The 13,377-nt window shown below is 38.1% G+C and overlaps 1 protein-coding gene across 2 annotated transcripts in view; it reads right to left on the bottom strand.

Annotated features, from left to right (window-relative positions):
• Nucleotides 1-13,377, bottom strand: part of ANOS1 (anosmin 1) — a 137,904-nt gene that overhangs the window by 42,639 nt on the left and 81,888 nt on the right. For both annotated transcript variants that reach the window (XM_075135522.1, XM_075135605.1), the window contains exons 4-5: nt 10,988-11,210; nt 5,541-5,725 (exon numbers count right to left, since the gene is read on the bottom strand). In XM_075135522.1, the coding sequence (XP_074991623.1) occupies nt 5,541-5,725; nt 10,988-11,210 (408 nt within the window). The remainder of the gene's footprint in view (nt 1-5,540; nt 5,726-10,987; nt 11,211-13,377) is intronic.

Raw genomic sequence — 13,377 nt, 5'->3', positions numbered from 1 at the left:
TACCTCGTTTGTGTGCGCATGTAAAGGAAAGAGAGCCTTTCTAAATTGCACTATAGACTGCTCTCAGACTGGTAAGTGTTGCAGACTTTGAGCTCCTCACATATTGCTACTAGAGTCCTTCTCCCTTCAGATGGCTGTATTTGTCTTTTTAGCTTAAGCAGGGGCAGCAGTCCCAATGCTTTCATTGTCTGCCTCACCTTCTTTCCTTTTTTTAGCTTTTGTATTACCTGTAGAGTGAATTATCCCGTCCAATGAAGGGGTTCCCCTAGGGAAGAAAAAGCCTACTGAACCAACTTTCACTATTATTTTCATTTTATGGAGCACTCAAATGTGCTAGTTTTTTCCAGCATGCAGGCCCACATACTCAAGAACTTACAGATAAGACACGACGGTGAACTAGAGTAAAATAAACTATCACTATATTAACAGAAAAAAATGCCAGGATATATTCAGGTGACTGCTGCAACTGAGATCAGGGTCAGGATCAATATTTAATTGTAATTAACAACACTGTGGGTTTTTAAAAACTGATTTGCTGAACTCAGTTACAAGGCAAGCATAATCTGAATAGAGTTGACCCCAAATTCTTCAGCTAAGGAATCTTTGCATCAGCTCAGTTATTCTGCTAGGACTGATTAAAAGAAAGGATTTCAGTTGTGTCAATCTTCCTTACAGTGAAATACTGTAAAATCAAATAATCTGTCAATCCGTATCACCAAAATTATTTTAATTTCTGAACATGCCTTGGGCCTATTACTTTCATCATTCGCTTTGTTGGCAAAGCTCCTGTTAAACTCAATGGCATGCATGAGGTGTAACTCCTGCATTATAAACTACTTTGGCACATCTAAGCAACCTTTACATAGATTTAATAAATTTCAAGAAAGAGCTAAATACTACTGAGATATCTTATACTACCTTAATGGTAAATTGATTTTTTTTTTTTCAATTGCTTCGCTTAGTTCTCACTACTTAGTATGTTTGGAGCTGAGATCATAATATTCAGAGTCCTTTCAATATCTGTCTTATATTAATAGAAGCCCACTACATGGTATGCTGAGTAGTATTACAGTAATCAATGGACTGTTTCACTGTGTTCATTCCCTTTCTTTCACACTATCAATCTTGGATTCCTTTCTGTTGTGCAAAGGTTTAATGGATATAGGAGAGGACAGCGCTACTCTGCTGAGTTCATAGCTCTACACCTTCTTTTGAAACAACGCACAGTGATAAAAGAATTTGCAGTTCAGAGAATGAAGGGATACCATCCAGGGTATCAGAAGAGCTGAGTTTATGTTTCCTTTGATACGGAAGAAACCTGACAGTGCTGCATCCACAACTCTATCAAAGGACAGCAGACCTCTCCTATTTTGAGTGATTGCAATCCCACACAACGTGGGCACTCTCTAATAATGCTTACCAAAGCAAGCCCTCTCCTGGGAGATGGAGAAATAAACTTTTACTGTACAGGATTGGTGGTTAGCTCCAGCAGGAATTTCTCACTGTCAAGAGCTGAGAAACTTTTTGTGATTGTCAGAACTAGAACTTTAGGTGTCTCAGAAACTTTAAGTCTTAAAAAAGATTAGTTGTCCACAGAGTTTAGACAATTCCAAGGTGAAGCACTAGGGTTTGTCACAATCAAGCTAGCAGTAAATACAGCTCCTTATCTGTTTTAATAAAGGAATAAATGAATAAGTAATCTTGATTATTGTCTGCCCATATGTGTACATATATATGTGTGTGTACACATACTTGACATCCATTCACACAACACAGATGTGTTCTGTCTGAAAATAACTGACTTGGCATATTTGAATTAATTAACTTCATTAATTAACTTGTTACGATTAACTAAGTTTCCAATGGAAACAGTAATACTATTATTTTTAGAAACCATTAGCACCAAACAGAATTATAAGTTTGTTCACAAGCTATACAGTATTCTCATGGGATAGTGCAGCAGCATAGTCCTGCCCAGCTGGTTAAACCTTAAAAAACAGTAGCGTAAGAAACTTGGCATAACCACTTAGGGCACTGCACATCATAGCTAACTAGGCTAACTAGCATCTTAGTTCCTGTAGTGTTTATATTAACCAATGGAAATTAGTCAAATGGTTAGTTATGTCAAGTTTTCCCAAAAATGTGCAGTAAAAAAAATAAACAAAATCCCTTCTTCCTGAAGTGAAAAATAACTAAAATTGTTCTTAATTTGTTTGCTTTCTTTATATACTTGGAGAGTTACATAAATAACGTATTAATAGATTGAGCCTTCCTCCTTAAAAAGAAAACATCAAAAAAGACCTGATGACACAATACAATACAAAGGAAACAAACTTTTTCAAAATTATTTTTTCAATACCAAGTAAAAACTTATGTGAGACATGAGAAATTACTTGCAAATTAGCTTATATAAAGGCAATAGAAAACAGCAAGTCTTTTTGAAAAGTAAACACTTTAAAATAAAGTTATTGAAAATTATAACCCCATTTCTCAACCTGTTGGAGCGGGTCCAGAGGAGGGCCACAAAAATGATCAGGGGGTGGAACACCTCTCCTACGAAGAAAGGCTGAGAGAGTTGGGGTTATTCAGCCTGGAGAAGAGAAGGCTTCGGGGAGACCTTATTGCGGCCTTTCAGTAATTAAAGGGGGCTTATAAGAAAGATGGGGACAAACTTTTTAGCAGGGTCTGTTGCAACAGGACAAGGGGAAATGGTTTTAAACTAAAAGAGGGTCGTTTTAGACTGGATATAAGGAAGAAAATTTTTACAATGAGGGTAGTGAAACACTGGCACAGGTTGCCCAGAGAGGTGGTAGACGCCCCATCCCTGGAAACATTCAAGGTCAGGTTGGACGGGGCTCTGAGCAACCTGACCTAGTTGAAGATGTCCCTGCCCATGGCAGGGGGGTTGGACTAGATGATCTTTAAAGGTCCCTCCCAACCCAAACTATTCTATGATTCTATTCTATGATTCTAAGATTCTTCTTGGACAGATAATAAAAATAGAATATTGAATGAGGAAGTCTGATAAAATATTATGAAATTTCTTACAAGAAGATGCAAACAATAACTTTGCATAATTACACTATGTATGGGCATAGGCATAGAGAAATTCAGATCCTCGCCCATAGTCTTTTTGATCTTTGACTGCTTTTTACATGCTTTGTAGCTTAAGTCGAAGAGTGATGAAAGAGCCAGCATCCTCTCCCCTGGACTGAGATGCCCCAGGAGTTCTCAGTCAAATGGCTGAGCTCTTCGCAGCCTTTGCCTATAATTAAAGTCTCATAGTCCACTGTTTTGGAATCATACAAGAAAAAAGTCTCAGTTATATGGACAAGAAAAGCCTGGAGGCTGTGCACACAGTCACTTTAGTCAAATTGGATATTCATCCTTGCTGCTGATATTGCAAAATAAATTCTATTGCAAGCAGCCACACTTAACAAATTTGACTGCCTGGTGGGATGTCTAAAACTACAAACACCATGGAGCTACATCACTCTATAGAGACAGAAATTCTGATTACTAGCACCCCTCAAGGGGGCCCAGCCTGTATGTCCCATAAGGTATACACAGTTCACAAAGCCAGTCAGACATCCTGAAGCTTGTTCTGAACTGACATCCCCAGTGGCGTCCATCACACAATCAAACACGCGTCTCTTGTGATGCAGAAGGGACAGCGAAGTTCTCAGAAAGATGTCAGTTGGAGGAGGCTTCTACTGCCACAGAGATTAACTCAGCGCCTTCTGCCCATGTGTAACAGACCCCAGGAAAGGCAGCTGTCAGGATTCTTATCACTTTTGCACAGGAACACATTTCTGAAATGCTCTCTGCTGTACATCCACTGCAAGAAGGCAGAGGTTCGTATATGCTCCACTACTGTGGAGCATATACAGTGCATGCTTCCAGAAACGTGCATGAGGTCTGTTTCTGGGATGAGAAAAAGCACAGTGTTGTGCTACCTTTGTAGTCTGGATCCACCAGCCAGAAGAGTTGGGCTTCTACAGTCTAGCACATATACATGGCACGATAACAGTGAGGAATAATTCAGATCTGGCTCATTTTTGCTACGTGGTATTTTCCTAGTAGCAAAGGCAGGAGGCTGTTTGCTGAATATGGAGTGTGCAGATTGAAGACCTGCACCTCAGCTGAGAGATAATAAATAAGTCACTGCAACTTTATCAGGTTTGGAGGTGTGCACGTTCCCTTGGGCTTGCACAAGCACGGTTTCATGCCAGACTCTGCTGCAGGTGGCTTTTTCTGAGCAAGACTCTAACATGGTGACATCCCCCTGTAGCACCACATTGAAGCTAAGACCTTCACTTCTGAGTGCTCAGTTTCACACGCTTGACATTATTTTAAGATCGCTTTTTCCTACACAATCTGAATTGAGAATGAACACAGATCGTCACAGAATTTAAACTCCTTACTTCATTTTGTGGATGGCTCTATTTATTCTCTCTTTCCTTTTTTTCCTAGCTATAATGACATTTTGCAAGTCTTTTCAAAATCAGCATTTTACTTTTCTTGTCAGCAGGGATGAGGGTGAAGCAGTTAAGATAAACGATTGGAACTCTGCCATCCAGGTGGACTGTCAGCATGTTAAAAAACAGATTGAAACTGGGAAGGAACTAAGTGAAAATTTATGCTCTGTTGGCTGCTTCTCGTTAAGAAACATTTGCTCATGAATCTTACATTTTCAGTCTGGATTGCACTGAGTGATAAGAGCATGACATCATAGTCTTTTCTGAATTGGGAGGGTAACAGCTGAAAAAAACAACTTTACAAAGAATAAGGTTTTTAGTCTTTTTTTCACTCTTTCTTTTATTTTAAAAAATTAAATAGCCTGTTCACCAATTGTATTTCTTATCTTTTTTATAAGACCCAAGTCATACCTTGGAGACTGTGCACTGAGTCCCACTGACCTCAAAAGGACTATGTCTCTTACGTGCCCCCTTCAATGGGTTTTGGTATCTAATTCTACATTTTTCAAGAGATTTGTGGCTTTCAGAGACTCTGGAATTCCCATCTGAATAGATCATAAGTATGTGCTTACAAGAAAGTGCCACTCACTGGCCTTATGAAAATCAAGCCTCCAGCTAGTTCTATAGATTTTTATCTATAGAGAGCAAACCCACAAAATAAACTCATTTTGAAAACATAAACCTCTGAGTATTTTTTCTTTTGGGGACAAGGAAACCACTATTTACTTCTTTACTGATATATTCACACATTTTTTATGAAGTCATTTTCAATACATACCAAAAGCATTTGATGTTTCTATAACTGAAAAACTGGAAATGAAAACACTGAAATTCATTTCTCCTGAGCAAGTCTAGAAAACAGTTCATTGAGCAGTGAAGTAAGGCCTTGGCGATCTGGAATCTGTTTGAAGCTCTGTCGTGACCTGGAGAGAGACCCTATAAAGGGATTCCTCTGCACGAGCCTCCCCACCTGTAAGTGATCTAACTCTTCTCCTATCTGAAGAGGACCTTTAGATCATGGTCTGGAAGCTAGGGATCCATATCGCTTTACAAAGAACTGACCTGTGCCACAGTTTGCCAGATAGTAGCATCATCCTCACTTGGATGGATTCCTTGATTCCACCTCCTCTGAACAACATAGATCACAGGCTCAATGGAAATATTGAATTTGGAAGACCACTTCACCTCCAGGTCTCCAGACTGAAGTTCTATGAATTTTAATTCTTTCCGGGGTTTCAGCGGTACACCTGTAATAGAAACATGCAGACAAAAATATGTGAGTAATTTACAAGATGCAATTAAACCATATGTAGATGAAGCTGTATAAAAAAATAATTCAAAAAAAAAGGACATTGTTGGTCAGACAGAAGGAAAAAAGGGGGGAATGGATAGGCTGATGAGCATGGGAGTTTCAGAAGTGCTCACAGCTGACCCATCTCTTTTAACAGTAAAACTTGTTTTTAAAAAAATCTTCAAAATTATTTCTTTATTTCATTTAAAAACTAAAGGATCTAAAAGTTGTAAGCTAAAACTGATCTCACAGAAAACACTTTCCAAATATGCTTTGATAACCTGGAGAAAGATCCCTTTGATCCCAAGCAGAATCAGCTATACCTGTTGTTCAGTTTTTCACCTAATTTGTCCTTAAACACATCTAATGACAGAATTTCCACAGCATGACATAGTAATCTGTTCCACTACTTCCCTATCCTTACCATTAGAAAGCTTTCTCACTATCTTATTTAGTCTCCTCCACTGCATCTTAAACTCGATACTTGTCCACGATGTTCATGGATCGTGGAGAACAGATTCTTTCTTTCATTTATGGAGGCGTCTTTTATGTACTCCAAGACTGTTATCATGCCTCTGAATGTTTTTTTCTTCAGTCAATAACCACAGTGCACTCCCATTTTCCTTCTAAATCAGTGTTTCTAGACCTCTGATCATTCTTGCAGTTGTCTCTGGAAACTCTCCCGTTGGCCCACAGCCCTTCTCCAGAGTCAAGCCTAAACTGGACACAGACTGTGTCTAAGCTCTTTCCAGCGTAGACCAGAGAAACAGGACTATTTCACACGTCTTACATTAGTCTGAAATACTTAAGCAAGCTGTTTGCCTTCTCCATTGCAGCATGATCTTATTGACTGACATGCAGCTGTATTGTATGATGTGTCACTCTCCACTCTTTCCTAAAGACATAGGAAAGGTAATTCCAAGGCATCTTGGAATAGATATGTTATATCTCATGTATATTGTTCAACTGTTACATTTCAGAAACAAAGATGTCTTTCTAAAATTTTACAGTAATTTCTTATTACACAGTGACACTGAAGGACAGTTATTTCTGTTGTTTCTGCTGCTGGTAACATCACCTTTTTGAAAACATCTGCAGTAGCTTGAAGGAAGAAACAGCTCTTCAAATTTGGCATCTTCAGGATACGTCACAAATAAGGTTTCTATGCTGACATATAAACCTTCTTAGCAAGTTATCGTATGCACTTTAGTTATTTTGTCATTTCAGTGGGTGTCCACATAAGTCCAGCTGTATGTGTTGGTTGGATAAATTGTTTCCTACTCAGTCTGCCACAGATAGTCCTGAGTGCAAAATTTCCTTAGGTGAACAAACTGCTTTTCTATTTTAAGAGGTTTTCTCCTAAAGCTGATTATACAATTAGCTATAAGTAAATAAAAACTGATATTGTAGCCCTTGAAGAAACCTAATATCAACCTGAGGAAAATCCAGTACTTAAATCTGGTTTAAACCCTGGATATCCTTCAACAGCCAGCAGTCTTAGTCTAATACAACGAACATCACAGAACATGTCAGTTTGGATTTCCACATTTGAAAATCCTTCTTTAATTATGATGTACAATAATCCTACAATTTGCATGTTGAGAAAACTTCCATCTGCTTTGCATTAGGGGCAGTTGGATTCACTTGATTGCAAGTACCTCAGCCTCTCTGCTGTTAGGTAATTGCGTGCAGATGGAGCGCAGCAGCACAAACAACGAGAGCACAGCACAAGTGCATTTTAAAATACTTTTGTAGAACCAGCACCATCAATTTCATATCCAGATGTGTAGATCCAATCACTCTTCAATGTGCTTTTTATTATGTAAATGGTCAGCCCTTTCATCGTGATGGAACAAATTAGTCCTCTGAAGTCTGCAGTGCTTAACTGAAGAATTCAAATCACTGATTGCTGTATGTGTGCAATACTAGTGCCCAGGAAAAATGTTTCTAAAGGTGTCTTTCAGATGGCACATGCATCACCATGCCATGAAAAATAAATGCACACTGGCCCATCGTAAGAATCTGTATCTTAAATGTCGGTTTCCCAGGCATTCAAAAAGTTTCCATGGAAGGTTTTTGGACAGTAAAGGGTACATTCATGGTGTCAGTACGATTGGAAAGACAGTGGTTCAAAGACTCAGAGATGCGCACCTTTAAAATTGTACACTATTTTTTTAATACAAAACTATTTTTCTTTAAGCATGAAAAGAGCCTTTAAACTGTGGATGACCATCTGGCTCCAGCCACCTTGTTATGATATTGTCATACCATCATACCCTTTAAATGATATAATCTTCTCTTTACAATTTATCTTGCCCAGATCTGCAGTTTGGTCTGCTGTATGGATTGCTCCCTTACACCTTTCAGACAAAATTAGTTAGGCTGGTTTAGACAGCATGAACCCTAAATCTTTGTTAAAAAGGGGTCCTGGAAGTTCACACAAGTACGTGTATCATCACATCTGAGAGACCACTAACTTCTGAACAGGAAAAAGGCAATGGGTAATTTTTTCAGCTGTCATCAGCTGAGTGTAGAAAATGATACATGTCTTTGTCCTTGCTTGGGGATGCATACATGCATGGTAGACAAAGCAAACCTGATCAAGCATTTTCCATCCCTTTCTCTTCCTTCCTTTTTTTCTGCATTTTTAAATTGTTTTACTTCTAAGCAGAGATATTGTCCCCATTTCTATCACTGAAGTACCAAACCTACTTTAGGCACTTACGGTTATTTATAACATCATTATGTCCATATAGAAAAAAAAGTGAGGTAGGCCATGGAGAAGGGACACTTTCTGAAGTCCTTCACTAGTTGAGACAATGTAAAGGAGATGGATGAGGCAGATGACAGAAGAGTAGGAGAGAACATTTGATAACTCCAGTAAAGGGAAATAAAAATGTGAAGACGATGTAACTGATTACTAATACTCCCAACAGAGATGAAAAAATGCAATGATAATGGACATTTTGAAGATTATAGCGAATGCAAGCCAATAAACAACTAGGATAACAAGTAACTAGACTTGTTATGTTAATCCAACAACATTTGCAATGTATGACTTTGGTGCAAGTGTACTTACATTAATATTATTTTAGGAATGGGTTTTAGCACTTAGTACTAAAGGGCAAACCCAGTTTGTAAATCCAGCAAATCAGATGGGTGTTTTCTATCTGCTGTTGTAACTAATCTCCAGAGCTTGATCAACAGTGAAACTATAGGAACTTCTGCAGACTCTTAGATTCAATCTGAGTTCATTTTCTAGCTGTGAGTGCTGTCAAAATGATAAGAATAAGTACTAAACTTATTCCCTGGATCTTAGTCATGCTTGCAGAGGTTACTCTTCCTTAGTGACAGCAAGGTCATTTACCCCTGGAGGAAATGAATAGCAAGCCTGTTCCGCTTCTATTTGTCCTTTGTTGCAGAAAGACAGGTTGAAGTGGCTAATTAGCTGAATTCATCAGCTGAGAAGGCAGTACAGTATTGGGCTTGCCCTTCCTCTGCGAGACATATATGCTCTTACAAGCAAGCACCTCCTGCAGATAGGTGATAAGATGTTAGAGAAGGTTAGTTCTGTTCCTGTATAATTAGGCTGAACAGCAGTAGACTTTCCAGTGCGCAGTGTATCATATCCTGTCATATCCTGTGTCCTCTCCAAGAGCATGTCGTCTTATTTCATTGGTTTGTTTGTTTGCTTGCTTGTTTTGTTTTTACCTTTTCCAGCTGTTACATTTACTGGAATGCTTTGTAGTTATAGTATGGAGCCTGATCATGTAAATCATTACATGCAGAATACGAGTGCCAGTTTATCACTCTGGTCATTTGTCTCAAGAAGATGAAAGAAATAACTAAGTGATCCATTTTAATAATTTTCATTTTGAAAGGTGCTGTGTATAAGAGTGTATTAATTCCTTATAGTTTTAAAGGGGCTGCTCTGAAGTATCTTGGAAGCAAGAGGATTTCCCGTCTGCGCTGGAAATCTGGATCACGGTATTGCCTGCTGTTCAAAATACTTTGAGTACTATCTTCATCAGTTTTATGTTTACTCAACCTCTATGAGTTCTAGACCAAATTTTCTCCATTTATGTAAGTGAATAAGACAGTGCTTCCTGATGGCCCATCCTGTACACTCAAAGACAAGATTCAAAAGTCAAAGCACATGATTTCTGACATACATTCTCATCACCAGGGACATTCAAAAAGATGCATCAACCTTTCAGTTAAAGCAATGAACTTAAAAATAAAATCACCATCTCCTTCACATATTTTACCATTTTTCCATCCACAGATGGAAATAAGTCTGGATTCAGACCTAAGGCCTGGAGCTTAGTTCATAGTTCTGCTGATTAAGCTCTCCACAGAGAGCCCACGCTAACAGAAGAATAACCGATCAATATTTATTTTTTATCACTGAAGCAAGGAGAATGGATTTCTAACAAAACATTCCAACTCTGTGGAACAAGAAAATGCTCATTGTTCTGCATTAGAAGCATATTTTCAGAATATTTCCGTGTATAAAGCTTTTTTTAATTCCAAATTAAAATTTGGAGTTTGTCTAAGTAAATCATTTCATAGCCTATATGTTCTTGCCGATGGTTGTCAAGGAAAACCTTTTTTCACAGAATCTCAGGACTCAAATCAATTAAAATTTTTTGAATAAGATTGCCTTAGATTTAAATATGAATTAATGTATATATGTGGCTATTATAATCTTTCACTATTTTGTTCTTAGGTCATTAAGAACACCAATGCCAAATATACTGCATTGATTTGGTCTTTTACCAGATTATCTCACACTTCCTATTTGGTAGTCTCACCTGTTTGGCTTATAAACATAAGTGTTATTTGTGATTAATAGGACTTGAACTATTTATCGTTAAATATTTTCCTGCTGCATTCTCTCTCATCTGCATCAAATTAAGTGAGATTTCACCTAAATTGGCAAGTTTGTTCTGCTTAAGATGATTCATAATAGCCACATGTTTACATTCCACAGATTTCCAGACATGGACTTCACAAGGGGAAAAAAATTCAGAAACTTGAGCAACATTTTCCTCTGGCTTTCCATTCTTTCAGTGTCCAGCCACTGTCTCTACAGGCCCCTCTCCTTTTTCTTCCCATCCACAGAAAGTCCTATGAAATGAAAGTCCTAGTTTTCTAGGAGACTTTATTATGGCCTGAAGTTATTAGCCCAGTACGAGTACATATTAATAATCTGTACCTTTGTACAGATTTTTTGGAACTTGGCACGTATGACCGCATCCATTGGAACAGCATTTCTTCACTCCAGAACATTCACTATCAGCTTCACAGCTTTCAACACAGGCTGCTGCAAAACCACTGGCCTTCTCAGGTGCTGGGCAGTCCCCTTGCTTCACAGACAGGATGTACTTAAGGAATTCACAGCTAGTTAGGCATTCATAATTCTTCTTGGGGAAAAGAGGCTAAAGGGAAAACAAAAGAATTGTATAAAGTTTTCAACAGGAACAAAAAAAAAAAAAAAAGGTTTTATGTTTTCCAAGACCTTCTAAAGGAAAATTCAGATTTTCAGCTTTTGCAAGACTATCCCTTTAGATTTATATATTCAAGCCACTTCTAAAAAAGCTTTCCAAGTACAGAATGATGAATTCCCTCAAGTAAGACCACCACCTTTAATAGAATAAAGTTGTTTATATCTGCCAGCTTTCCCTTGTTTTCCTCACATTGGCTGGCTACAAAGTTGCTCAATGATAGATTAAAAACATTCCCAAAACAAAGGGGAAGCAATGGTCAGACAGTCTTTTTTTTGGACTACCCCACATTCCTCCCTTTGTACTTCATAATACTTTACCCACAATATCTGATGTAATGCCACTGTAGATAAATAAGTGAAGTCTTGTTTCATTACACTGTTTGAACTGAGTTGGCTAAGAGAAGATTTTGCAGCATCTTTATGTCCTTGCCAGCATATTAGTAATTGTATAACTCTTCATGGAACTGGAACTAAATTTCTGATAAAATGATCTACAGAAAATACAGGTTAAAATAAGCATTAAATATATTGATTAAAGATCAAAGTAAATGCTGCTTCTTTGAGAAATCAAGTCCTAGATATACGAGAGGTTGCTTCAACGCATAGACATTCTATAGCATGTGTACTACTCAGAGGTTTGCAAGGTTCACTTAAAACTGTATTAAAAATAGCATCTAGCACCCTAGGGAGAGTGTTGTGTGTGACATAGGGATTTCATCTCCTCTTTTATCTGGTGCTTTATTTAGTTTGGTGCAAAAACAGCTAAAGTGATTCCCTCCAAGAGATTGGTGGAACTGTAGATGGGCAACCCATGTAACTGGGGTTATCTATAGCCTGCCTTTCTATCTCAGAGCAACCAAAAACCTTCCACTCTGACAGATCTGATTTACAGATTCCTAAGCCTACACAGGAATTATAACCCACTCTCCATCCAACTATTGATGTAACTTCTGCAACTTCCTTCCACATTCAAATGTTTTACTTTCTTATTTTTACTGTTGTCATATTTCTGGCAAAATGAGAAAGACTTCACTATTATGGAGGCCCAGGTGTTTCACTACGTGTCAGTTTATTCTCCAAAGTCACTGTGGTCCAAGTATGTGCCGCTACGTTACCTCTCCCCATCGTGTCCTACAGAATGGTCCAGAACTTCTGAATCAGGCTTTTAAGGACGCATTTGGGTGTTATGGCTTAACTGGCCTAAAGGCTGCCAAAATGAGCAGTCCTTATATCTCCTACTAATCCCAGTGATCCTTGGACATACACTCCTGATGTTCCCCCCCATTGGAATGCATCTGATCCCATGGTTAGCCAGTTAAGAAGCTAAACCAGCAGGAAACTGAATTTGTGGAAAAAAAGGAGTCAGGTAAACTGTCTCCTTTTCTTCTTCACACATAAGGTTCCTTTAACATTGGTACATTCATTCAGCAGATAAGAAGTAACATAGCAAGCAGGGACCTTGAGAAACACAAAGCTAAATTGTTGCTTCCAGATTTTTACAAAATACAAAAAGATTGAAAACACTCTCAAAGGGAAACAGCCTCGTTTAATTCAATCAAACAATGTCCATGGAGCATACAGGAGTCTGAGAGAAAGGAAAGTGGCCCCGTGCTTTTGTGTGTGTGTGAAGCTAATTTCAAATCCTAAAACATCACAAATTTGCAGCTACTTAATTAAAAACTTTATAGCTCCCTGAGGCATAATACGTCCTCAAGGCTTCTCCTCCTCACCCTATTTCGCAGCTCATTTTTCAGTTAGCTGCTAAATGTGCTGCTCTTCATTACGGGCCTTTGAAGTTCTAAATTTAGCTTCAACCACAAAACACTAATCAAAGAGGGATGTTTACTGTTTTTAACTACAATAGAACAGTGTTCTACAAATGTTTTCCTTTTAAACCAATTTTATACTTATTTTCACCCATATCTGGAAACATACAGCCTGAGTGAGAAGTAATATACGAGAATGACATAAATTAGATCCACTAAAACTGCTTTACTATACTACCCTAGAGTTTTGTATATGAGGAAGCAATTAATCTGGGTTAAAGAACTCTTACAAGAATTGGTTTTCATAAGAAATTTTTACTTTGTCTTCTAATG

This window comes from Calonectris borealis, chromosome 1 (genome assembly GCF_964195595.1).
Source record: "Calonectris borealis chromosome 1, bCalBor7.hap1.2, whole genome shotgun sequence".
NCBI classification, from domain to species: Eukaryota; Metazoa; Chordata; class Aves; order Procellariiformes; family Procellariidae; genus Calonectris; species Calonectris borealis.
The sequence above is the reverse complement of the archived record's forward strand: the minus strand, read 5'-3'. Positions and strand labels throughout refer to the sequence as shown.